This window comes from Trachinotus anak, unplaced genomic scaffold (genome assembly GCF_046630095.1).
Source record: "Trachinotus anak isolate AG129_WGS33_773 ecotype Australia unplaced genomic scaffold, CSIRO_AGI_Tana_v1 ptg000016l, whole genome shotgun sequence".
In the NCBI taxonomy this organism is placed as follows: Eukaryota; Metazoa; Chordata; class Actinopteri; order Carangiformes; family Carangidae; genus Trachinotus; species Trachinotus anak.
In genome coordinates this window covers 10525996-10550923 of record NW_027273867.1, presented here as the reverse complement: position 1 = coordinate 10550923, position 24928 = coordinate 10525996, and the positions used below count along the sequence as shown (strand labels likewise).

Sequence of the window (24928 nt, the reverse complement as noted above, 5' to 3'; positions counted from 1 at the left end):
CACAGTTGAACTATCTCTTAACAAATGACATTTATAAACTCTAATGTCACAATGTGCACTTTTCTCAATAAAAAAAATAAAAAATCAACACTGAGAGGTAATGACATGAGCTATATTGAATTTCAGCAACATACTGCACTAAAAAAACAACAAACACCAAATACACAGAACATCTTTTATTTTAGGCTACAGTGTGACTGAGGATCTGTTTCACAGAGCAAAGAGCAAACTGTAGACACTATTAATGAATTTTACTAAAAAAAAAAAAAGGGAGTTCTTTAAGATTCCTCTTCAATGGTACACAACAATATGAAATATACATTATGTACATTTGATCATAGCAGGAAGGAACCGTTCCTCACTGACACTATACAGACGCTGAGACAGAGGAGAAATATGCAAGGATAGACTTTAATTAAAGTAAAAATGGGCAAGAAAAAGTGCTAGACATTGAAAACAATATTTTGTAGTGAACAGTATAAAATTTAAACAGTGTTGGTCACAAAATAATACTCCAGTGGCTCAATAAGCAGATGTAGACAGTAGAGAGGAGAGGTAAGTTCAAAGAGATTCTGAAACTGTATCAAAATAGCCCGGCACATCGCACCGCGATGCACACAGTGCAAAAATAACCAGATATTTATCTCAAAGTATAGTAGAACAGAACTGGTCGACCCAGTGAGAATTAAATGCAGTACCAAAGACCTAAAACTACTGTAACTCTAGTGTATTGTATTCAACAATGAAATGAACAAGTATGTATACCGGCAGGAAGCCTTCAACATGACTGACACCAACTTCCTGCCAGAAACAAAGAAATGTAACAAAACAAGTAAACTTTGAGCCTATAGTCTGGCCAGTTTTGGTAACCTTACATGTAGTATTGAGAATGTGGGATTTTTTTTTTCCACCAGCCAAAGTATAACCTAAACTCATTCTTGCCCTGCCTCTTCAGATAAATTTCCATTTTTTTTGTCCTCTATCATTTAACAGGGACAGGTCCAGGTTATAACAAGCAAATAGCACAAACCTGACAACAACAACATTTATGCAATTATTACTTATCAGTCATCCTGAAAAACACAATTACATGTGAACCTGCAGCGCCTCATCCTACCTTTCATCTTCCCCACTCTGGCCTATCAGCCCAGACTGGGAAGAGAGTTGCTTTGTCTCTAGATACTGATCTAAGGTCAGTTTTAGCATTTCCCCGCATGCAGAGGGAGAGCCATGAAGTGAAAATATGATTCAGCTAATGCAATGAGGGGACACATGTCGACATACAGTATGTTAATTGGACCGCAGGTCTGTGCCTGAGAGCAAGGCCTTAGTCTCTCCTGAGCATAGTGGGATAAGGGGCACTGGTGTGTGTGTGTGTGTGTGTGTGTGTGTGTGTGTGTATGGTAAAATCACAGTCAGCCGTGCTCCCCCTACATTCACTGTCCTTCCTCCTCACGTAGGAATTGGAAGACAGATGAGAAGTCCTTGTTAGCGTAGCCGCGGGAGCACATGACTCGGAAGATCTGGTGGGCGAGGGAACCCAGAGGGATGGGTGTCTTAGTGTTGGTGGCAGTGGTTTGGGCCAAACCAAGATCCTAGAAGCAGACAGAAAGAGAGGCAGAGTGTCAGATGGACCAACACAATCATCTCTTTTTCTTTATCTAACGGCTGAATGTGATTGTAAGAAAGTACGAATCTGATTTGTTAAACTGTGACAGACCTACAGAGGCTATGTATCCAGAACAGACAGTGTAAGTGATCTAACAGACACCCAGATGCATTCAGTAATACACAGGCTAACCATTACAGAACAGCTAATGCAGTGACAGTAAAATCAAGAGGCAAACAATAAGTCACAGATGGTGAAGACGAGAGCAGACAGCACCACACTGAGACTAAAGAACAGGAGAGGAACAAAGCAAATGATACAGTTGAGAGATGGACAAAAAAGACACTGAATGAAGAAAAGAAAAAAAAAGAGTAGGAGTAGCAGCTGAAATTATCAGTCAGTTATTCCATTTACTCAATGGCAGGAATGTTGATGAATTTCAGACCTGAATTTCAGTCATTTATCAAGTAAAAATGACAAATATTTAAACAAACAGATTCATTATGAAACAAATCAAAGAGTCACAGACGATGATGAAGAGAAAGCGTGACACACAGACAGAGAGCAGCAGGTCTTGTACCTTTGCCATTAGTGTGGTTCCAAAGCCTCCCTGGTAGTTGTTGGCAGAGGGGACTCCCTCCATGACCCCGGGGACTGGGTTGTATGTGTCGCTGGACCAGCAGCGACCTGAGGACATGTTGAGGATCTTTGCCAGCAGCTTCGGATCCAAACCCAGTCTGGAATAAGAACGGGAAGGAGACAGAGGTCAGTATCTTGTTTTCAGTTGTTATCTGAGAGATCCATAGGTTATCATCAGAGTGAAACTGTTTATAATATTAGCTGGTGAAAGCCCATTGAGCACATTCCCTCGTATGAAATGCAAAATAAATAAATCCTTGTATGTTTCCAAAAGAGGAGCAAGATGAATATGTAATTGATAAAGAGATTCTCATATTTCCGTTTTACTTTTTAGGTTAAGCAAAGACAGTGGAGGTTAAAAAAAAAGGAAAGAGGAATTATGCAAGAAGTAGTGAGGAAGTGGGACAGACAGGGATGAGAGGAACAGGGACGCCGATTATAGAATTCATTTTCACAACAGGGTGAAAGAGAAACATGGAGAAAGATGGGTGTGCACCTGGTGATCGTAGTGACCCCCATTGAACCTTATGCCCGGCTGCGACCATTCCTCAGTGTTAATGGCTGAAGGCTTTGTAATGCTGGCTAATGCAGTATTGATGTTTACCAGCACATCTATCCTTCATCATCCCCTCTTTCATGAAAAAAGAAAAGTGGAGGAGGAGGAGGAGAAGTGGTTAAGCAGCACAGGGGAGCCATAAACCTCGCTGTCACGTATAGAAGCGCGCTCTTACTTCTGCTGCCCCATTTTGCAGCAACCTACTTTCACATGCAAGAGGACAAATCTCCAGGCTGGGGTATGAAGAAGCAAAAAAGGCAAATGAGACGAAGAGAGCAGAGACAGAGAGAAAGCAGGGAGTGAAACACAGTGCCCAGCATTACAGTAGGGAGGGTGCAACTATCTGCCTGAGTAGTGCAGCTTTTGTATATTAACGGTTTAAAGGCCAGTGTAAAGCTGACCACATCAAGCCCTGGCTGCCTCACTTCACTGTTACTTACAGGCCTGTAACTCTATTCTGCTCTCAATATGACTATTAAACCATCATAGGTCCTTAAGGCCAGCAGCCTCCCTCCCTCCCTCCTCCACCTGGCTCTCATTCTGCCATTACTACCACAGTTTTTATTAGCTGTCTACTGACTAATTAAGAATGGGAATTGCATTTACACTCTCTCCACGTCTCCTTCCTCCTTTTTTCTTCGTCTCTTTTGTGTCAGACTCCCTCGTTTTTAAAAATGCTTTATTGGAAATGTGGCATAAGTGACACTGCCTGCTGGCATGTGTGCGTAAACATGTTTTAGCTCGCAATTTTTTTTTTTTTTTTTTTTTTTTAATAGCAGTCTCGCTCATGATGGCTTTTTTAGTTTATGTCTGTAAGCATCCCTCGCCATCCTGCTTCTCCTTCCCTCTGCCTCCTCTCCTCTTCCTCCCCCTCATCTTCCTTGCTGACACCTCCCTGTCTGAGGACTCTGGGGGACATATGTTTGACATCGCACACACACCCCCCATCTCTCCACACACACGCACACACAGAGACAGCCCCTCCCTGCGTTCTGGGTCAGCAGCTGAAAAGGTTACTGGCTGAGCTACAATAAAGCGCGTCCGAGCGCACAGATCGTTTGTTATAGCGACCAGAGACGCTGACGGGGAGCTGTTGTCCTCTGTTAACGATAAATCAATGAAGTTCCCCTCCTGCTCGCCACGAATATACACACACACACACACACACACACTCACATACACACAGCCGTGGTTATTAGCTGACGCAGTGGTGTTGTTCCTCGCCTGCGGTAATTTGCGTGGAGAAGAGGACATGTCACGCTTTAACAAGATTGACATGGATAAACACACACAGACACCAACAGTAAAACAAACGTGTTGCTGCGCGATGCTGCTGTTGATTAAAGAAATGCGAGAGAGATGGAGGTGTGGATGAAAATACGAGGGGAGGGTAGTTATGCGTTTATGTGCTGGGAGCTCTAGCAGGTGGAGTTCATTTGCAGCACTGATATTAACCGTCTTTTCATTTTCATTAGCTCCTCGTCCTGGTCTGATGCCACGAGGGAAGAAGCCCAACCCATTCCCCATTTATTATTACATTAAAGAGCTAACGAGCACATATACACACACAAGCATTTACTATCCTGTTTATAGAGGCAACAAGCACATTTATCACCCAACTTTAATCTTCATCGGAACATATGCTCACAATTCATTTGAGCTATGGAGAGAGGAGGAGGAGGTGTTTGTGTCCCTGTGTGTTGTGGCAAACCTATTTCTGTCTCTCAGCACAAAGGATTGTGTCTTGTTACACCCTTTGATTTGCCTGCCGTTCTCCCTGTAAAATGAATAAAGGAGCAAATGTGTGCTTTCCTACTTGTGCATCAATGGCTGCGTGTTTGTATGCATGAATGAGCGCAGGTACGCGGGCGTGCAAGGTGAACCGTGAGCCGTAAAAGCTTCATATCCCTTCCTGAGCCAGCCGTCTCTCTCCTTTCATCTTCACGTGCATCATTAAAATCACTGCCACTGCCCCTCTCTGCTACAGCTTCTCAGCCCCCTCTTTCACTCACTGGTTGGCTGCATGCAGAAATTACAGCGGGCAGAAAAGAGGCAGAGAAGAGATGAAGGGATTAAGAGAAGAGGGTAAAATGATGAGGTAAAGCAAATAAGGATGGGGAAGGAGAGCTGAAAGAGAGGGAAAGAAAAGAAGGCAGAAAGACAGGTTGTGTGTGTGGATTTCGGCGTGTGTGTGTGTGTGTGTGTGTGTGTGTGTGTGTGCTCATAATTGTCATGCGTGGCCATTCCTTGCACTAAGAGAACGTCACGCTCTGTTGGAGACGGCCCGGGCTTCCATCTGAGATCAACAAATTAGCTCCACGAACAGAACTGTGTGTGTGAGAGTGTGTGTTTGTGTGTCTGTCTGCATGTACAGGTAAGCAGACACACATAAGCAGACACACACACACACACACACACACACACACACACACACTCAAAGAAAGGGCAGCTCTATCAGGCCCAAGTCCAGCATGATAAAATGTTATTGCCGTTTTCCTGTAAATTGGCTGTGAGTACTTACTCTCCATTGTGTTGGACAGTAGCGTGTGTGTGTGTGTGTGTGTGTGTGTGTGTGTGTGTGTGTGTGTGTGTGTGTGTGTGTGCCTGTGTGTGTGCCTAAGACGCCTAAGAAAGCGTCCTCTCTGCATAAGAGGCCGCAATGCAGCATGGGAGATTTAAGGGTGTGGGCTCTCTCTAAACGATGACAGTCTTTGTCAAACCCTCTAATAAAGCCCCAGAGAATGGTGAGTAAGAAGAGAGGGAAACACGGAAACACACACACACACCATGCATGTACACACACACACACACACACACACACACACACACACACTATGACGAGTGAATATGGGTCAGACTTGCAAAGATATAAAAAATAATTCCCATTCAAAGTGAAGGGATGCTGTGGTGATTATTCTCATTTTATTTCATAGGTATACATTATAATTATGTGCACTGTGGGTAGAAGTTGTTGTAGTTTGGTAGAAAACTGCTGTCTTCAGTGTCTCTGGATGTAAATCTGTGTGTCTCAGTGTGTGTGTGTATGTGTGCATCAGAGACACTGTGGCAATGTGTAAATCTGTGTCGCTCCCTTAATGCCTCCATATTTCAGAAGCCTAGTGGGGGGATTTATGTGCAACTGCTCATGCCAATTTTCCTCCTCTGTCTCGGCGCAGATAAATCAGCCGCACTAACACAGCTACACTGTGAGAAGAGCAGTGCACGTACACGCACGCACCCACACACACTCACAAAATGGGTGCACACACCATTTAAGTTGCAAAACCCATAAAACACATATAGTAAGATGGTGAACAGAGGAAACAGTCTATTATTGACAAGGGATATATATATATAAACAGAGCAGATAATAAATTCAAACTTCTAAGGTGAAAAACTAATCTGACGACCCTGGTAATTTCATTCATGTGAGGAATAACTGATGTCTAGGCCTACGGTAGAGAGGCTAATGTCCTTCCAAAAAAAGGGATAGTCTGGTGGAAATCTGTGCTTTAATACAGGGTTGAGGACAAGGTTATGATGCATAAACAGATATAATTTTTTTAATGATTTCATCTAAAATTTAGCAGCAATCACACAGACCAAGAGTGCTATTTTCTCAACCCTTCAAAATTTACTTAAATTCCTCCCTAGTGATTTTGAATCCTTAGATGATTTTGAGCCGTATCCCATTGTACTGGTATAATTCAGGAGACTTCATATCCCATCATCCTCAGGATTCTGGCCATTGAGGCTTTGTGCAAGGATGAGGTACTATGAATGATGGGATTTCTAGGCGGTGCTCAGTGACAGGGGTGTGACAGGATACCAGTGAGAGCTCAATCAGCAGATGTAAATCAGAGTCTGTGGCTCTGCCCCCTCATCCATCTCTCTCCAGCACAGGCGGCTCTGACTCTGGGCCGGACTGACCCCTTTGCACTTCTATAAACTGCACACACACACGTGCACTTACACGCTCGCATTTCCAAACCTGTATTGAAGTAGTAAATTACTGCCACAGTTACAGCCTTATCACTGGTATAGTAATTGCTTTTATAGTGACGGCTAAATCTAAGGGTGACTTAATGCATGGCTAAAATGTGGGAGCTTCACACGTGTCACTTTAAGTTCATGGTGTTTGTACATCTCATGATAGCCAAATGTTTGGAATCATTTCTCGACTCAGTTCACATCTCCACATCTTTCAACCAGAAAAATTAACCCCAACGTACCAACTGAACTTAAGGCTACATTTCCATGTTAAAAATACATGGTCAGGGTTCATATAGGCCACTCACCAGTATCCCTGTGTCAGATTTTCTATCTGTGCTTTCCCTCAGAAAAACGAAAGTTGGCCATGTAAATATAGCCCCTACAATAACACTCTTTCATCTTTGTTTTTTCCCTTTAGCAGGACAGGCAGAAAGCATATTGGTGGAGCAATGGCTGACAGTACCTAATACCAAGGTTCATGGTCTCTGCGGTCCCAATCATGCCGATGGCCAGCAGCATGTTGTTGCAGATCTTTGCTGCCTGGAGAGGATTCAACAGAAAGAGGAAATTAATGAGGTCTACAAGGCAACATGTAAAACAGATACTGTAAAGTAACGGTAAAAACATTTAAAGGTACATCAGACATAGATGTGAGTTGATCCAGCCCTGGAACAGACTAGTGAATTTGCCTAAACAGATCTTTAACTGGGACATTTTTCATCCCAGGATTCGTAAAATCTTTAGGGTTATATGCAATATTCATGATGCTCAGCACAAATTGATCTTAACATATAAGAGCCACATGAGAAACAACTACAGTGTAGAGCTTTATGTGAAGCATATTTTAACCAGTAGTCTGTGTGCAGTTATGTTCAGCTACATTATGATGATCTATAGGAAGAGGCCGGTTTAATGGTCTCCCTGAAGAGAAAATGGTTTGTTTTTTTATGTGATTTAAAGTCCGTTAATGTTCATGCTTTACACTGTCTCTACTTTTTAGTGAAGTTTATTTCTGATGAGTTCTTTTCCTTCCTTTCCTTCCTTCTACAGATCAATATTAAATCCATACACTTGTATGTGCATAACACAATAAAAATATAACACATGATGTCTGTGTTTGAATGGAAAAAAAAAAACCCAAACTAATTGTAGATTTGTATATGAGTGTGTGTTTATTTGTTTTTAAGTGACTGACGCAAAATTAGATCTAAAGAATGCAGTCTGTATGTATGTGTGTGTGTGTGTGTGTGTGTGTGTGTGTGTGTGTTAGCATGGTGTTATGTGTCCATCCATACCTGTCCAGTGCCAACCTGTCCACAGTAGACAACGTTGGCTCCCATGCAGGTGAGCAGCTCCTGTGCAGCGTTGTATTCCTCCTCTACTCCACCCACCATGAAGGTCAGTTTGGCCATGCTGGCAGCCCCGACACCTAAACACACACGCATGTTCAAACACAGGGTCGAGGTTAACTGAGGCGAACACATACTCCATAGTACAAACATGTGACAGATCAAACCCCAGTTTCCAAGATAGGTCAACCCAGACCTGCAGGCCTGCAACACACAGCAACTTTATGAAAGGTTGAACAGCGAGTTAAATTTTACACAGTGCAGGTGAATCATAGTGTAACTGAGCAGAAGTCGCTATGTCCTAATAAAGAATATGGATTTGCCACACAAAAGAACACAATATATCAACCACTTGACTGTTTCAACACTACCAACTGTGTCTGAAAGGTCAGCTGTGTACTCTTCTCTGTGTGTGTGTGTGTGTGTGTGTGTGAGACTCATAGTGGAACAGGCGTGTTAAGTAGTGGTGCACCAGAGGGACAGAGGTATCTTTAAAAGCCGATTGTTGCCATCATCCACTACACAACTCCTGTGGGAGCCCTTGCCTTTTGTCCTGTCACCCTGACTCTCGCTGCCTCACACACACAGACACATACACACACAAACACACAAACACACACACACACACAAACATACACACACACACACACACCAACAGCTGCGCCTGAGGCCAGGCCCTCTCATGGGGGTATCAGTGACAGGCGTGAGGGGTAATTAACTTTACACTTTATCATGTTCAATTAGGTGTCCCTCCCCATGCCTGATGGCTTAAGGAGCGTGCCATGTTGTAGGAGGCAACCTCACCCCCCCTCGCCCCCTCCACAGGGTCCTTAATGCAGAAATAACCCCTTTTTCAGAGTGGATTCTACAAAGCTGGCCTGAGCCTCTCATGAAATGACACTGCCACTGAAATGCTTCAGTGATGAGCCCCAAACATTAACACAATGAACTGGTTGTAAACACATATACACATAATCACACACAGTGATCTGAAATACTATAGAGGCCAAAAAGTTGTGGAGGCTGAGAGAGAATCAGCTTTCAGGAACATGTACACAAAGTGACAGAGTTTCTCCAAAGGAAGAGAGAGAGAGAGAGAGAGAAGGAGGCAGAGATGGAAAAGAGTTCAAATCTCTCTTTAGGGTGTCGTCAAACTCTAATGAAAGGCCTCTTAATAGTGAACGCCTAATAATGTCAGTGTTAATAATTAAAAGGGAATTACCAGCTGAAAACAGCTGAAACCACATTATCAGACTTCACTGCAGACGAGAGGAGAGAGGAGAGGAGAGAGGAGAGGGGACTTACTATATATTTTCTGACCCATAAACATAAATGTACATCTCTTTTTTCCCCTCCCCCTTCATTAATTGGCTATACTGTTGTCAAGTATATGATGATGCCACCACACTCTATGTGTAAGTTGTGTGTGTGTGTCAGTGATGAGCTGTCAGCAGGTCATTAGGGCCACATAATGAAGCCCAAAGCCCACGCTGCGGCAGCTGCCTATGCACCACAGCGAACACACGCTTAACATAAGGCCGCCACACACACCAATCATACACACATATGGTCCACAGGCCGCAGACATGATAGATTTATCTCCCTTCTTGTTACTTCATGTCGTCTTTTTATCTCATTTATATGTCTGTCTTAATCTATTTGGGTCTAGTTCAGTTTAATATGATTAAGTTTTTATTTAGTAGCAGACGAGCTCAAAGATTGTTGGGATGATGTTGTCTGAACGACCAAATAATTTTGTCATTGTCATATATACTATACCATACATTCATGTAGTGAATAATGACAGTAGTAGTAGTCAGAGAACTTCTCTTGAAAATTATGTCTTCATATTTTTGAAAAAAAAAAAAAGAATAGATAAAAAAGACTATTAAAGTGGAGTTTTCTTTAATTACAGGAAGTTATGAAAGTTTGGCCAATAGTATGTTCTCTTCTGATTTCTCCCATTTTATTTTCCTGTTTTCATTCTGCAGAGTGAGCTCTCTCCCTCTCTCTCTCTCTCTCTCTCTCTCTCTCTCTCTCTCACACACACACACACACAGAAAGAGCAGTGTGACAACTGTGCTGGCTCATTAGTGGAGATCACTGTTCGCGGACGACTAAAGAGGAGATTATTGATAACACAGTCAACGTGCTGATCAATATATCTCTCTAAGAAGAGAAGGAAGGAGATATAGGAACAAGGACAGAGAGAGAGAGAAAGAGAGAGAGAGAGCAGTAGAGGGAGAGATGTAAATTTGACAGCAGAGAAGGAAAACAATCTTTCTCTCTCTCCCTCCCAACTCTCCCTCCCTCAAATTAACTAATCACCCATAATAAGCTCTTATGATCTGTAGTGGATTTCTATAAGCAGTGACACCACAATGATGGAAGATCCGTGGTGCTGGAAGAATAACACATCATTAGCATAACAATGTGTATGCATGTGTGTGTGTGTGTGTGTGTTGGGGGAATCAGTGAGTCTGTTTATTGTGCATGGATTAAAGTGCACTAAAGTGTTTGCATATGTGACGTGAGAGTCTATGATAGTGTCTACACTTCTACCATGGGTGTGTGTGTGTGTGTGTGTGTGAAGGGACGTCCCGTTCTCGGGCCGGTCCTGTCAGAGACGGATTAAAGAGGAATCCTAATGAGGCTTCCTGAGCACCGGGTCCACCGGCTCATCCATCCCAGCGGGAGTGACAGTCCTGGATCGTTAGCACTGCACAACTACAGGACGCCCCCTAGGGGGGTAGACGAGGTGTGTGTATGTGTGCGTGTATATGTGAGTGGAGGGGTGGGGGGTGGGGGGGGCACCTATGACAGAACATATAGGATAGAGAGATGGAGGAGTGGAGGGCTGACGATACCGAGGAAACATCCACCAGAGAAAAAGTTGTACATACTGCATAATGCTACACCAAAATCTACTTAATAAATTCTGAATATAATCATGCAAGAGTGCTAAAAACAATACATACAGGGAAAGGGGAGTAGACTGAGAATAAAGATGAAAGCGTCACTTTAAGGTCTAGAAGGCAATCTGTCCTGTGGAAATAATTCCCCTGGGAAACAGTCACGCCTCTCCTCGGTCACTTTCTCTCATCCAGCTCCAGGGGACAAGTTTTGGTTGGCTCAGTAGTGGGTGCCTACCTCCTCACCCCCAAATCACCCAGCACAAATATTCCCTGCCCATGCTGAAGCTGGCTGGACTATTAATGAGTGACTCTGTGGGTTTTCTTTTCGAGAGTGTAAGGGTGAGGGGGAGGAGAGTGAAAATGGCTCCCACAGTACGTCGTATGACGTGTGAAGCGGCGCCGCAGAGTGTGTAAATATCTGTGTGTGTGTGTGTGTGTGTGTGCACATGTCTGGTTGTGTGTGGTCCATGCTTCTGTTTAGCTGCAGACACATACAGACAGCTCCTCCATCTGATCCACTCTATTAACAAGATTCAAGTTAATAAGCAAGCAATCAAACACTATTAGGACAGATGCTTAACAGCAGGCTCCTACAACAGGCATTAACCATCAGCATGAGAGGATGAAACTGGTTGTTTGAAGGCAAAGGGAGATCAGAGCAACAACTTTGGTTTGGCCTGTTTGTAGTGAACACTAAATTCATTAGCACTTCTTTCATTACACACGAAAGAATCAACCAAAGCGATTCATGACAGCCTTAGAGCCATTTAAACTTGGGCTCTTTTTGAAGTGGCGTTTGTACGTACAAAGTAAGTGGGAATGTTTGTGTACATGTGCATGCAGGATCTGTTTGTGTGTGTGTGTGTGTGTGTGTGTGTGTGTGTTTCAAGGACAGGTGCAGATCCCAGAGCAGGCGGCCAATAAGACGTCAGTTGGAGCTTCTGAGGCCGTGTCTCGGAGTTACGAGCCGCATGTAAACCAGTAGGCACTTTTTATTGGCGGTGGGTTTAAATTAAACTACATTTGTGAATATGAGGCTACACAAACAACACACAGAGTCAGGGACACACATGCACTCAGAAGAAGGGATGTTCCCAGAGTTTGGGAATGAATGACGCATTTGACAACATGCCACAACCCTGCTTTTTTTTTTTTTTTTTTTTTTACCCCAGAGTATATGGAAAAACACTTAGAGCAAAACAACACCTATAATATCATTAGCGCTCGTTCAAACACCTCATTTCCTCAATGATAATGTAACTGCTCTGACTGCGAGAACGCCAGGAGAGATTTAAGGATATGCCAGATTTCATGTCACACCTTAAAGTCCAAATGTAGTTTGTGTAAACAAACTCTGGCCTTGGAAATGTATTACCTCGTTTGCTACTAAGTTTTTAACTATATGCACATGTAAGGTTAAAGTTTTGGCTCAGCCGCAGTAATCTATAATTCAGACTGAAAGAGCCTTCACACATAATAGTGTTACAGCCTTGAGTCAATGGGAGTTGACTCCCAAGCCAGTAGGGGTAGGATGTTTACAGGCCAACGACGCAGCCTCATGTGGTCCGCCATTATAATTACACCCAAGGGCAGATCTTTTTCTCAAACAAATTAAAAACCCAAACAGGCCCTGTAAAAAAGCGTAACGGATATCGAGTAAATAAGTGAAACAGTAAGAGGGTACGCGTTAACCAAAATCGCTCACACACATAAAAACACACACACACACACACACAAAATAAAAATCAGCACTTTCAATAGTTCATCTGCCAACTTTGCTAATGTTCCTCTGTTGTGTTAAAAACAGACTCTTTATCGGCTCCAGTTAACGAGCACAGAGCCATGAGAACTGACTCCTGCACACAAACACTCCATGAGAACCCTGAGTGAGGAGGAGACCCGAGAAAGTTTGGGCTTTGGAAAAAAATTAGGAAAGAGTCAACATTGTTTCTACAGCCTTAAGGGTTTTGGTTTGCTTTGTCTGTTCATTGACCACTAGACCAACCCTCATCATCACCATTATCATCATCATCATCAGTAACTGCTCTACTCTGTAGGGGAGAGGCTGGTCAATGATAGGTGACAGAGGATGGAGGGAGCAGGAGAGATCTACAATCAATCCTTTCCTGGGCCCAAAGAGACTCATCTAGGATAGAGCAAGTTAATAATGATCCCCAATTACGCTGTTAGCAGGAAGGGACACACACACACTCACACACACTCACATGGTTGAGGTACAGACACTGTCCTTCATAAAGACACAATGCTAATTCCCTTCCCTAAGTGACACACAGTTTGACGTTTGAGCCACATTTGATGGACAGCGACTTTTTGTATGACTCATACACCAGCTGACTATTTGTCTGCAAACACACACACGTGCACACATACACACACATACACAACAGATGACATAGGGGCAGAGATGTAAGAGCCAGTCCCCAGCTGCTGTGGCTCTACCTCCATCTGGAGCATAGGCTAGAGTCCCCCCCCTCCATCACCACCATCCCTGGTCACTTACACCCTCCCACTGCCCCCCGCCCCCTCGGTGTCACCAAAACCCGTCAGTGAAAGGCTTGTTATGCTAATCTAGTCTTTGGACCATTGACGCTCTCTAGTGCTGGGTAGCCATCAACATGACAGACTGCGACAGCACCACCCCCTGCCCATCCAACCTGATTCCTGAACTCAGTGTCAGGGAATCATCACCAACCTTCCCTAAACTTCCATAAACTCAATTAATCCCATTCTCAGACTGGATTCGGTTGGCCTGAGTGCTCTCCTGCTCCTTCCTCTGACTACACGTACCCGGGACAGGTTTCTCAAAAATATGTTAGTCTTCAGATGTGTCCAGAATCTGCTACCTAGTTCACCCAATTTATTTTCTGCATAATGCAATTAAAAAAGTAGTATTCAAAACACGTATATTACTTTGTGCCAAAAATCCAACAATACTTTGTGTTTGACTGATGCAGAAATTAAAGTCAGGAGACAACAACTGTCAAAGACGGTGCAAAATGATGAGTGTTCAAAATCTTAATTTACTGCCTATGATAGAGTAAATTATTCTATTGCTGCAAATAATAATGATTATTTTCATTAATTTCAATAATTATACATCAATGAATTGGTAAATTATTTTTGCCAATTAAATGATTCATCATTTGGTGTGTAAAATGTCAGAATAAAATGCCTATTACAATTTCATAAAGCCCTAGGTGAGCTCTTCATGTCTTTTTCTTTGTCATATTAGACAAAAAAAATCAGTTATTTGCAAATTTTCTGACAATTGATGAATTTATTAGTGGACTAATCATTTCAGCTCTAAACAGTGGAGGATTCATGATGCTGAGAACAGTATGTAAGTGAGCAAAGGGCTAAATTCAGACACAAACCTAGTGACAAAAAGTACAACATGGTTGATACTTTGAGATTTAAGTTCATGCCAGAAGCAAAGTGACTTTTTAGGGAGCACGATAACTCCCCAGGAGTACTGTGAATTCTGCTGCTGCCACAATAAATGAATTCTACAAATCCAATGTCCATTTAACAGACACTGTCAAGAAATAAACTGGTTGGCAAAATAATCCAATGATGATGATACTTTTTCCAGAGGAAAATATTATGAATATGTATTGCAAAGTCGTCATCAGCAGATCAGTAGCTGCTCTGATTTAATTCAAAGAAGACACTTCTTGTCTATGTCAAACATTTAAGGTGATTGCTGTTCTTTGAAATAGTAAATATGTAAACAAAATCTCCATTTCCTGATGAAAACCATGTAATACAAGTTCTGTAAAAAATCTTGTGTGGAGCTTGAATTGGGACTGTTTTGCCAAGTGGAAACCTCATAACAATTATTTGAATTTATCTCAGTTCAGTGTAGGCTAAATTCAGAGTAGATCTTTGCGGAGGGTTCTGCAGGTCCTGTAGGCCTGGAGGGAAAAAAAAGAGTGTAGATCAGTCAGCAGAGGAGCAGACTGGCAGTGCTGATTGACGAACAAACTGTGCCAGCCTTGGCTCAAACAAGCTCCTGCAGGCTGGAGGATGACGTTCGAACTGTCAGCAAATGACACACTGCAACACTCAGGCTTCAGTTGATGTGGTATGGATATGATTAGAGTGGTGTTGAGACTCAGCCTAAATAGGTAGTTAGCTGAGGATTATAAGGCCTCGCAAACAAGCAACATTAGCCCGAGTGCCCATGGTTCCACAACAGCGAGGCTCCTTCTTGCTTTCATTTGCACCAATAGCTACTTTCCCAGCGCTGGGAAAAACACAATGAAAGGTTTTTTAGGGCCTTTTTAAAGCCATCGTCCGTTAGCAATGTGGCAGCCCACCATGGGCACACAGACACAAACACAGGCATTCTGGGTAATTACCGCTAACGACCCCGTCGCTTGTTAGCCAGACCTCCTATTTTTGCCATCGCTGTGCCAACACCCTGGGCCTGTGACATCAGAGCTTGTTTTGTTGTGGGTCAACTTCGCATGCGGACACGTTTAATGACACCAGACAGTGGTAGAAGTGTGTGTGTGCAAGCATATGTTAGCATGCCTGAAGAGCCAGTGTCTCAAGTTAATATAAGTCTGTCTATTCAGGAAAGTGTTTGCATGAAGATTACAACCCTGTGTGGATAAGTGTGTGTGTGTGTGTCCCAGGACACAGCTGGGTCATGCAGGGCTAAAGCCAAGACAATGGTCAATGTGCAAGAAAGAAAGCCAGCAGGATGCCAATGAGAAGAAAGTGAAAGTTCTTTTTTTTTTGATTGCTCTTTTTAAGAAGGGTTATGACTCTGCAATTCAGATCCCACGGGTGGCTGCCAAACCTCTAGTGACGCACACAACATACAAATACACATTTCTGTGTAAAAAACGCCACCTCACACACCACATACACATACACACATACACACACACACACACACACACACACACACACACACACACACACACACACACACACACACACACACACACAAAAGGATTCATTTTATATCAAAAGAAAAATCTAAATAAAAAATAAAGACAAATACACAATCCACTAAAAGAATCGTCTGCATCTGCAAAAGTTTAGGAGCACAGGAGATCACAGCAAGTCTGTACTGAGCGTGTTGTTATCCTGAACAAAATACATTTTGAATGGACTCTGTCTTTCCTTCAGTCAACTCAATCAAATGTATCAAAAGATATAATAAATTACATTAATAAAGTATAATAATATTTTAAGATAAATCACAGATTGCTGTGTGTGTCTCTGGAGTCCATCTGTTTTTTAAACTAAAATTAAGTATTAAAGTATTTCCATTATACCTTTGTGTTATATTGTGTTTAATATGTGGAAATACAGTATTAACATGATAGCTATTAAGAGTACAATTGTCCATAGAGCTGAGTTGATGTCATCCATAATTTTCTCTTTCTCACACACACACACACACACGCACACACACACACACACGCCTTATGAATATGACAGAGCCCTATTTGGGTAGGGTGCCATCTCCTGGTTAGAACACAGCATGTAACCTCATATCCCACCCAGAGATGTGGAAAGTGGGGTGAGGGATTCAAGTGCCTGCTATTTCTCATTGAGTTGCCACGTTCATCCTGGTTTGTCAGGGTCACATCATCGCCACCAGCTTTAATTCCCCAGCTCAGAGTGGGGCTGAATGTTTCACTGTGTGCATTTTAGGTCTGCAACTGACCTAATTAATCAGTCGATTCTTTTTGAGATTAATTATTTAATTTTGTCTATAAAATATGAGGGCATTGTGAAAGACTCCCATCACAAGTTCCCAAAGCCATTGGTTTTGTCAACAGACACAACAGTCCAAACCTCAAAGATTTCCAATTTCCAATAATATAAAATGGAGAGAATTATTACATTTCAGAAGCTGCTGCTGGTAAATTTTAATGCGTCATAAATGTCTTAAACTGATCATCAGAATTAAAACTGACACTCCAAATTGCTTTTCATTAATTTTCAGCTATTGTGTACTAAATTATCCGTATGCACTTACAGATATGACTTATGGATGCCAAGGGGTGACACTGAGTGGGTGGGTTCATGCAGCATCTGTGCATGTGCATGTGTGTGTGTGTGTGTGTTTGAGAGAGAGAGAGAGAAGAGTGTCTGCAGAGCTAGTTGCAGAGGCCAGAGGTAGCAGGTAAATCATTGGTCATCTCAGGCTAGTAAAAGAGGCTTAGTTAAGAGACAGGGAGGAAGAACCGTCACAGAGGACTGCACACACAAACTGCGCACTGTCTATAGTATGTAAACAGTGTGTGTGTTAAGAGAGAGTAACAGGCTTAAGGCTCTGATCTCACTGACTCTGTTCTGTTGACGCCAGCTGGTAAACATGCCCGTGTGGGCCGAGTCTATGTTTGTATGGGACAGCGACAGTGTGTGTTGTGCATGGATGAAAAGATGGCGCAATAAAAATCAAATAGACTATGATCAGAGTTTGAGTCTGATATGCAGGAGTATCAGGATGTAGAATGACTTAAGTGCATACCTGTATCAAAAGAACTGTGCGTGTGTGTGTCTGAAAGAGAAAGAGAGTAAGACAGAGATAGAGAGATGGACAGTTTTACTGCAGTGTGTCTCCTTCATGTCTTATCTCCCTCTTCTCCTCTCCTGCACTCCCTGTGAGGGCAGTTTCTCTCCTCTTTATGACTCTTTATCTGACATGAAAGGCACTAACATGGGATACCCGCCATTACGGCTCCATCAACATGAAAAGCTCTGACATGGGATTCTCCACTGCGGCTCAGCCCATTAAGGACGACTGGTGATCCTGTGCTCTGTCAAGGAGCCGTCACCAGCAGACAGCACCAACATAATGAGGACTTGAAACCTTAACCTTGCCTTTAAGACCCCTGGTCAAAAGCAGCAATAAAAATCTCCGAAGGGCACCCACTGGCTGGTCCCACTCAGTAATTACAACCCATGTCCGAGCACTAACCCAAAAGGTCCCATAGTTTAGATACACAAAAGAGTGTAAGACAGTTCAGAAGCAAGTCTGAGGGGTCATAGGCCTAACACCATGATTGGTATTCTCAAATGAACAAACTAGCAGCCTGATCCTGCTTTTGACACTGTCTCCTTCTTCCCTCATTCCCTTTGCCGCCAGAGAGAGAAATAAATCCTGACAAACCATTTACAAAAATGTAGTATCTTTAGATATTCTTTCAGTGAGACATTACCTCCTGACACTGGGGCATCCATGAACACTGCGCCCATCTTCTCTGCAGCCACTGCCATCTCCTTTGAGACTGCAGGGTCAATGGTGGAGGAGTCAATCAGCAGCGTTCCCTTCTTCACCTTTCTGAGGAAGGCAAAACAAAGGGATTAGCACTTCATGTACAGTACATACAAGAAGTTTTATCGAGCCAACCCCTTTCTGTTTGTACATGCAACACCTTGCAATTGTGCTGTTTTTTCTTAGAGGTTATAGAGGTAGGGTGGGGTTGCGTGAATGTCACAAATGTCAAAAAGGGAGCGTGATAGTAAAATTTGCTTACTTGAGGATGCCATTTGGGCCTGTGTAGACCTTTATGACATTGGGACTCGATGGCAGCATGGTAATGATCCGGTCTGCTTTCTCTGCCACCTCTGCTGGGGAGTCCACTACCTGAATATTGGAGTCACCATTGCACATGCATAATATCATCAACACAAAATAAACACCTTGATTATAGCTCTTAGTTTTAACAAGCTGTCAGCTCAGAAACATGTAGTTTCTTCACTAAGCAACTGTTCTTTCTGTTGATTTACAGTGAATTTCAAAAAATAATAATCATCAATATTGAGTGTATTCTAAGTCAACTTAGCCTGCTAAATAAGGCTTTAAACACACACATGTAATGTGTTACTGTATTACCTGAGCACCAATGTCCTGCAGCTCCTTGCAGGACTCAGGGAAGACATCAGTGGCAATAACAGGATAACCATTTTTTAACAAGTTTTTGGCCATGGGACTGCCCATGTTTCCTAGACCAATAAACCCCACTGGTGTTTTTGAGGCCATTGATCGCGTTGACACTGAGGAAAGAAAACAAAAGGAACTGTGAGAAAAGTGGTGAGATGTTTTGTTTGGCTTAAAGACATGAACAAGTCAAATGAATCTGACACTGAGCACCCTGACCATCAGAGGAGCTACAGAGAAATGTAATCATTTGTGCTGTGGCTGCACGATATGCAAAAAAAATATATATATATTCATACTGCAATTATTTTGGTAGATATTGTGATTGCAATACAAGTCATGATTTCAATTGGAATGACCTTTTTTCATTTCATTTATGCTGAATTTTTTTTTAAACGATGATGATGTGATTATGCCTTGTAAAAAACCAGCATGTTCACTTATGTCTGGAGAACATGATTTGCAGGCCAGTGTATCTCTATGTTTATGGTGCTAACAAATTCTTTATCAAAATTATTGCAGCTCCTGCAGTTTTTTGCAGCACTTGCAATTTGGATATTGCACTTTGCCATATTGTCATTAAAATTATATTTCAATTCATTGTGCAGCCCTAATTTGTGCTATAACATACATAAGTTATTTATAATGACATTGTGTTGTTGTAGGAGTTATAGTTTGATCCTGCTTGCCTAATAACGCCATCTACAACTGTAGTTCAACTATGAAAAACTTGGGTCCCCTTGGTTAATGACTGTCAGGTTAAATGCCAGTGAAGCAACTGTAAATAGGCTTTAATTATGCTGGAATAGCTGTAATTAGAATCAATAACAACAGAGCAAATCTTTCCGCTGTAACATACAACTGGTATTTGGGCAGTCTGGCCAAGCTATTAAACACTGCTGGCTCAGCCAAGGTCCAGCCAGGTTAACAGATACTAAACAGAGTGGAAACTCTGGCGGTGGGCCAACCACACAACAACAACAACAGCATTAGGCCTGAATAGTGAAGGACGGACACCTTAAATTCAGCCTACCCTTCAACATATACGGTAGATGATTGATGATGATGATGATTAACATTTAACACTACCTTCAAGAGAACTCTAATGCTGGTTTAAAATGACCAAAGCAAATATACACAGAGTTAATGACACACCTGAGTCTCGTAAGGCGAGTAATTGTGCAATTATATAAACTACTAAACAAAAACAACAACTGAACAGATGCTAACTCCAGGCACACAGGTGCACTAAGCACTCTGTCTTGCAGTCCATATATTGTCACTGCACCCATTTTGAGATAAGGAGAGTATCATATCATCCTTAACAAATATAAACATGTCAGGGTCTTCGACAATTACACTACTATGAATACATATTTCAAAACTGCAAAAGAGAAAATGAATGAGAAAAGATGATCTTTCAGTTACTGTAGCTGGATTTAGACCCCACCACAGTACTGAGACTGCAAGGTTCAAGGTTCAAGATTCTGAATGGCAATAACCTCAGTATAGATTCTAGTAAAGCCTCTGTCCTAGTGTTACTGCTGCATTTGATTCAATCAATCACAATATATATCAATCGACTTGAACACTGTATTGGTCTGTCTAACATGGTCCTGAATTGGTTCAAGTCCTGCCTTCAGGACAGGGACCACTTTGTATCAATTGACAGCTGTACGTCATAGAGTTTACCAACAATGTGTGGAGTTCTGCAAGGGTCAATTCTAGGTCCTCTGTTATTTAATCTTTATGTGCTCTCGTTAGCTGAAATTATACAAAACTTAAAGATTCCTTATCACATGTAAAAAGACGACACACAGATCATGGGACAGTGCATTAAATAAATTAGCAGCTGGATCTTCCCAAATTTTCTGCAGATAATTTAATAAACTTAACTCACTGTTTTTGAAACAATGAAAAAAGACTGTCTGTGCTCACCTTAACAGTTTTTTTCTGAAGAGTAACTATCTCAAGAGACTCATCATCAAAATATTACTACTTGTCCGTAAATCATTGACTGGTTCAAGTCCTAGATACATATCAGATCTTCTGACCCGGTATGAACCCTGCAGACCTCCCAGGTCAGCTGACTCTGGATTACTGGTTGTTCAGAGGGTCTAAACTTAACATGGTGAGGCTGCCTTTGGTGTCAATGCTGCTCAAACGCAGAACAAATTGCCAGAAGAGCTCCGACTTGAGGCAGCACTGACTACTTTCAAAACCAGACTAAAGACGTACCTGTTTGCCAGTGCTATTTTTAAATACCTGCACAGCTGGTTTCAGACAGACTTGCACTTGTAGTTATTGCCCTTATGATGGTGGTCTATCTATGGCCTAATGGTCTTTTTAAAAACTTATTTGCTTGTATGTTTCTCTTGTTTTTATTCTTTGTGTTTTAGTTTTCTTGTTTTTATTCTTTGTGTGTTTGCCTGTGTGTTTTTACAGATTTTATTCTTTGTGCTTTGTGCTCCTGCCTGTGTAGTCTGTGAAGTTATTTGGGCTGGCTCTGGGTATGAAATGTGCTATATAAATAAGTTTGCTTTGCCTTTCTTTAGTATTGGATCATTGTTCCTGCAGTTAAAGCTGATGACATATTTCAGTTTTTTAAAAATATAGTTTTTCTCTGAGCTTATTTTCTAGCCTGTTCTTTGCATGACCCAAATATATACATATTAATTTCAGTCTTGTATAGTCCTTAGTAAGAGTTCAACAGCGTTATGTAGCGCACTTACTTGGATAAGGGGAACTGAACCGACAAATTAAACATTGTTTAATTTTACAGCAGATATTAAAATGTGAACAAACTAAAACTATAACTCTAAGGCACATTCTTAGGCACTCTTTATGTGTGAATTGAGCTTTAGACTTTTTAAATGGTACACTGCCCCCTCAGGCCCTATACTCTTCAAGTGTAAAACATACAAGACAACACAATACAATACAATAAACAAATTATTATTTCCATTCTCATTCCCAATATGTCGATTTTCTTTTGTAATTATTTGTAATAATTTCAACTTTTTATCTAAGCCCATGGTGAAAAAACAGTCCAAAACTATTCTAAATTGTATTCAATTTTTAAGGTTATAAAACTGACAAAAAAAAGAACTGTAGTATTTGAGAAGCTGCCACTAAGGAATGTTTTGCACTGAATGATTAACTGAGTTGTTTTTAGTTTTCTGTAGATGAATTACTCCACTATCAAACTGACTGACTTGTCATTTCAGCACTGATTTTTCAAAGTCACTATGTAATATAAGCATAACTAGTCACTGCCACAGATGAATGTACTTTTACTTACTAACATACTGGAGGTAGAGAGACGTTATTGTTTGAACCACACTAAACCAACCAAGTCAAAGCACTGGGGTAATTCCCTGCCAACTCACCCAGAATTCAGAACTTTTCCTGTTTCCTGTCAATGATTTTCTTAAAGAAAATCATGTAAAGACTATTCATGAAAATAGTTGTTGCTGAATGTTGTAAAGTAATCAAACAAATAAAAAAAAAATAAATAAATTACCTGTACCAACAAACTTCAACTTTCAATAATTCATATCTTTATATTAATATCTCACTAATTTTCACTTTCTTGCAGCCACATTTTGATTGCATGTAGTATTAATATAATTCAATCACATCTAGAATGTATTATTATTATTTGGTCCTGTGTAGTAAGTCTATGCAACAAACCATGTCCTTACTATAACTTTCAAATTTCCTGAGTCAAATGAAAATCAGGCTCAATAGGTATCATGGAGAGATAGAAAACCTTGAATTCAACACAGTGCAAATATCTACCTATGAAATAAAACCATTAAATGTAGTATTACAAGCAGTGAACAGTACAAAAATAGCTATTTTCAAAAAATTATCAAACGGCAAAGGAGTAATATTAAATCTTTCATTTTTTATATATGTGTAATGAATATTAGCACTTTCCCATAAAAAAGTTTCAAGGAAATACTTGAGAAAATATCCGGTCAAAATGTCTTAAAAAGTGGGGTTTTCAGCTCCAAAGCTCCATTTAACAAGATCTGTGGCACTCAGTTTTTATGCAGGACCATATACTATATTAATACTACATAGTATCAAAATTTGGTAGCAAGGAAGTGAAAACTGGTTGAAATACAAAATTGTGAAAATTTAAGATTCTTATTTTGGGTAAAAAAAAATAGTTTGAATACTGTAAACCATTCAGAAACAACTTTTTTTTAAATTATCCTTGGCGTTTCTTGGATGTTCAGTATAGATTTCCACCCAGTACAGTTAAAAAATAAGCACTTGGTGAAGCATAGGAGAATACACAAACACAGAACTGCAAAAATTTGAAATTTAGCTCAGAGTGCCAAACTTTGAAAATTCATAACAAAAAATTATTTGGAGTAGAGCTATAGCATTTTGAAAGGTGTATAAACTTGTGCATGAATTTAATAGAAGTTCCAACATAATATTTTCCAAGAAAATCCATTACATTACTGGGAGGTCCTCATGAATTGACATGGAATGACCCAGACAATGTTGTTCGGCATAAGCTTAATATCTTTGCATTAAGTATCTCAACCAATTTGAAGCAATTGCTGGCATTACTTAAAAGTGGACTCTGAAAGTGGCTATACAGGACTGGGATAAGACTATGTCTGCTTATCAAAGACACTACTGAGTGACAGTGGGGAAGCACTGTAATAGGGCCCCAAGCAGTGGAGAATTTGGAGGGAACTTCACTGAATTAAAAAAATATAATATACAGGGTTCATAATAGATTTATGAACATCACTATTTCAACACCAGAGGGGTACATGCAGGGAAGAAGGGGCCAGTGTATCTACATCATGCCAGTGACCCCTGAAGTTCAAGTAGCATCACAAAAATCAGTATTCACTGTTCCTGGTTCAGAAATTCATACTTGTGTCTTGCACTGTGGGATGGGCAGGGAGGAGTGGATTGAGTAGACATCGTGTGAATGCTGCAGTTCAAGGCTACTACGTGGTTTTGTGTTGTGTAGAGGAAACTGCATTATTGTGACTGGCAACACCTAAAGCAAGCTTAGCCATAAAGAGGTTTATAAAGACATCATGTCAGTTAATGTAGCTGTTGCTGGCAGTTGCACCACATTTCACTATGCTCATGTCCGTCACGAACAATGTCCTAACATACTGCATGACTGAGCACAGCAGGTGGCCAACCCGGGGACATTGTGTCCAGACTGAAACACTTAACTAACATGGTCAGCAAGTACTCATACTTTCTTCAGAGGGCTAACAAGCTAGCTAACAGGCTGGAGCAGAACATGTTCCGCTTCCATTCCCCCTCAACACACACTCGGAAAACGGAAAAAAAAAAAAAAAAACGGCTCGACGAAACTGACAACTTAAGTGAATACGTTACCGTAGGCAAGGTTGACATGTTTATTCCACCTTAACAATAAATTTCGTGACCCTCTAAACAACGCAGCCATGCTTCTTTCCCCTTGACCTCGGCGTACAGTGACAGCTGTCAAGCCAGGAAAGCCAAACCGAACTGTTATGATTGACTGGGGTTTTCGCCAATCGCAGCGCTCGGTCAGTTTCGACAGCCAATGGGAAGGAAGCAAAGGCGGGATATCCTGTGCTTTTACTTGTTAATGCCCTTTAGCCGCTACTGTCAGTACAGTATTCACGCAATATCACCGGCTAAATGCAAAATCAACAGAATTAATTATTACAAAATTAACTTTACAGCGTATCGTTTTCTTTCCAGTGCTGGAAACTGCAGATAACTTTAAAACCACAACTACTTATACACTTGTGGAATCATTCTAAGGCACATGGAGGAAAATATCATGAACTAATGGAAAGGTTTGATTTCAATAATTTCTAGCAAATAATTAATGGAGCCTTTTTCAGTGTCAGAGACCACATCTAGCCTTTTCTTGTGAGCATCCTCAGCATCCTCGGC

The 24928-nt window shown here is 41.3% G+C and overlaps 1 protein-coding gene across 1 annotated transcript; it reads right to left on the bottom strand.

The window, feature by feature from the left end:
• Positions 1 to 161: 161 nt before the first annotated feature.
• hibadha (3-hydroxyisobutyrate dehydrogenase a) lies at positions 162 to 24511 on the bottom strand. Its single transcript, XM_071499549.1, has 8 exons — positions 24380 to 24511; positions 18947 to 19107; positions 18588 to 18697; positions 18270 to 18391; positions 8093 to 8226; positions 7261 to 7337; positions 2190 to 2346; positions 162 to 1595 (listed from the first exon to the last, which is right to left on the bottom strand). Exons 1-8 carry the CDS (start codon positions 24447 to 24449, stop codon positions 1437 to 1439), a joined length of 990 nt encoding a protein of 329 aa, XP_071355650.1. The 5' UTR covers positions 24450 to 24511; the 3' UTR covers positions 162 to 1436.
• Between the last annotated feature and the right edge of the window lie 417 nt (positions 24512 to 24928).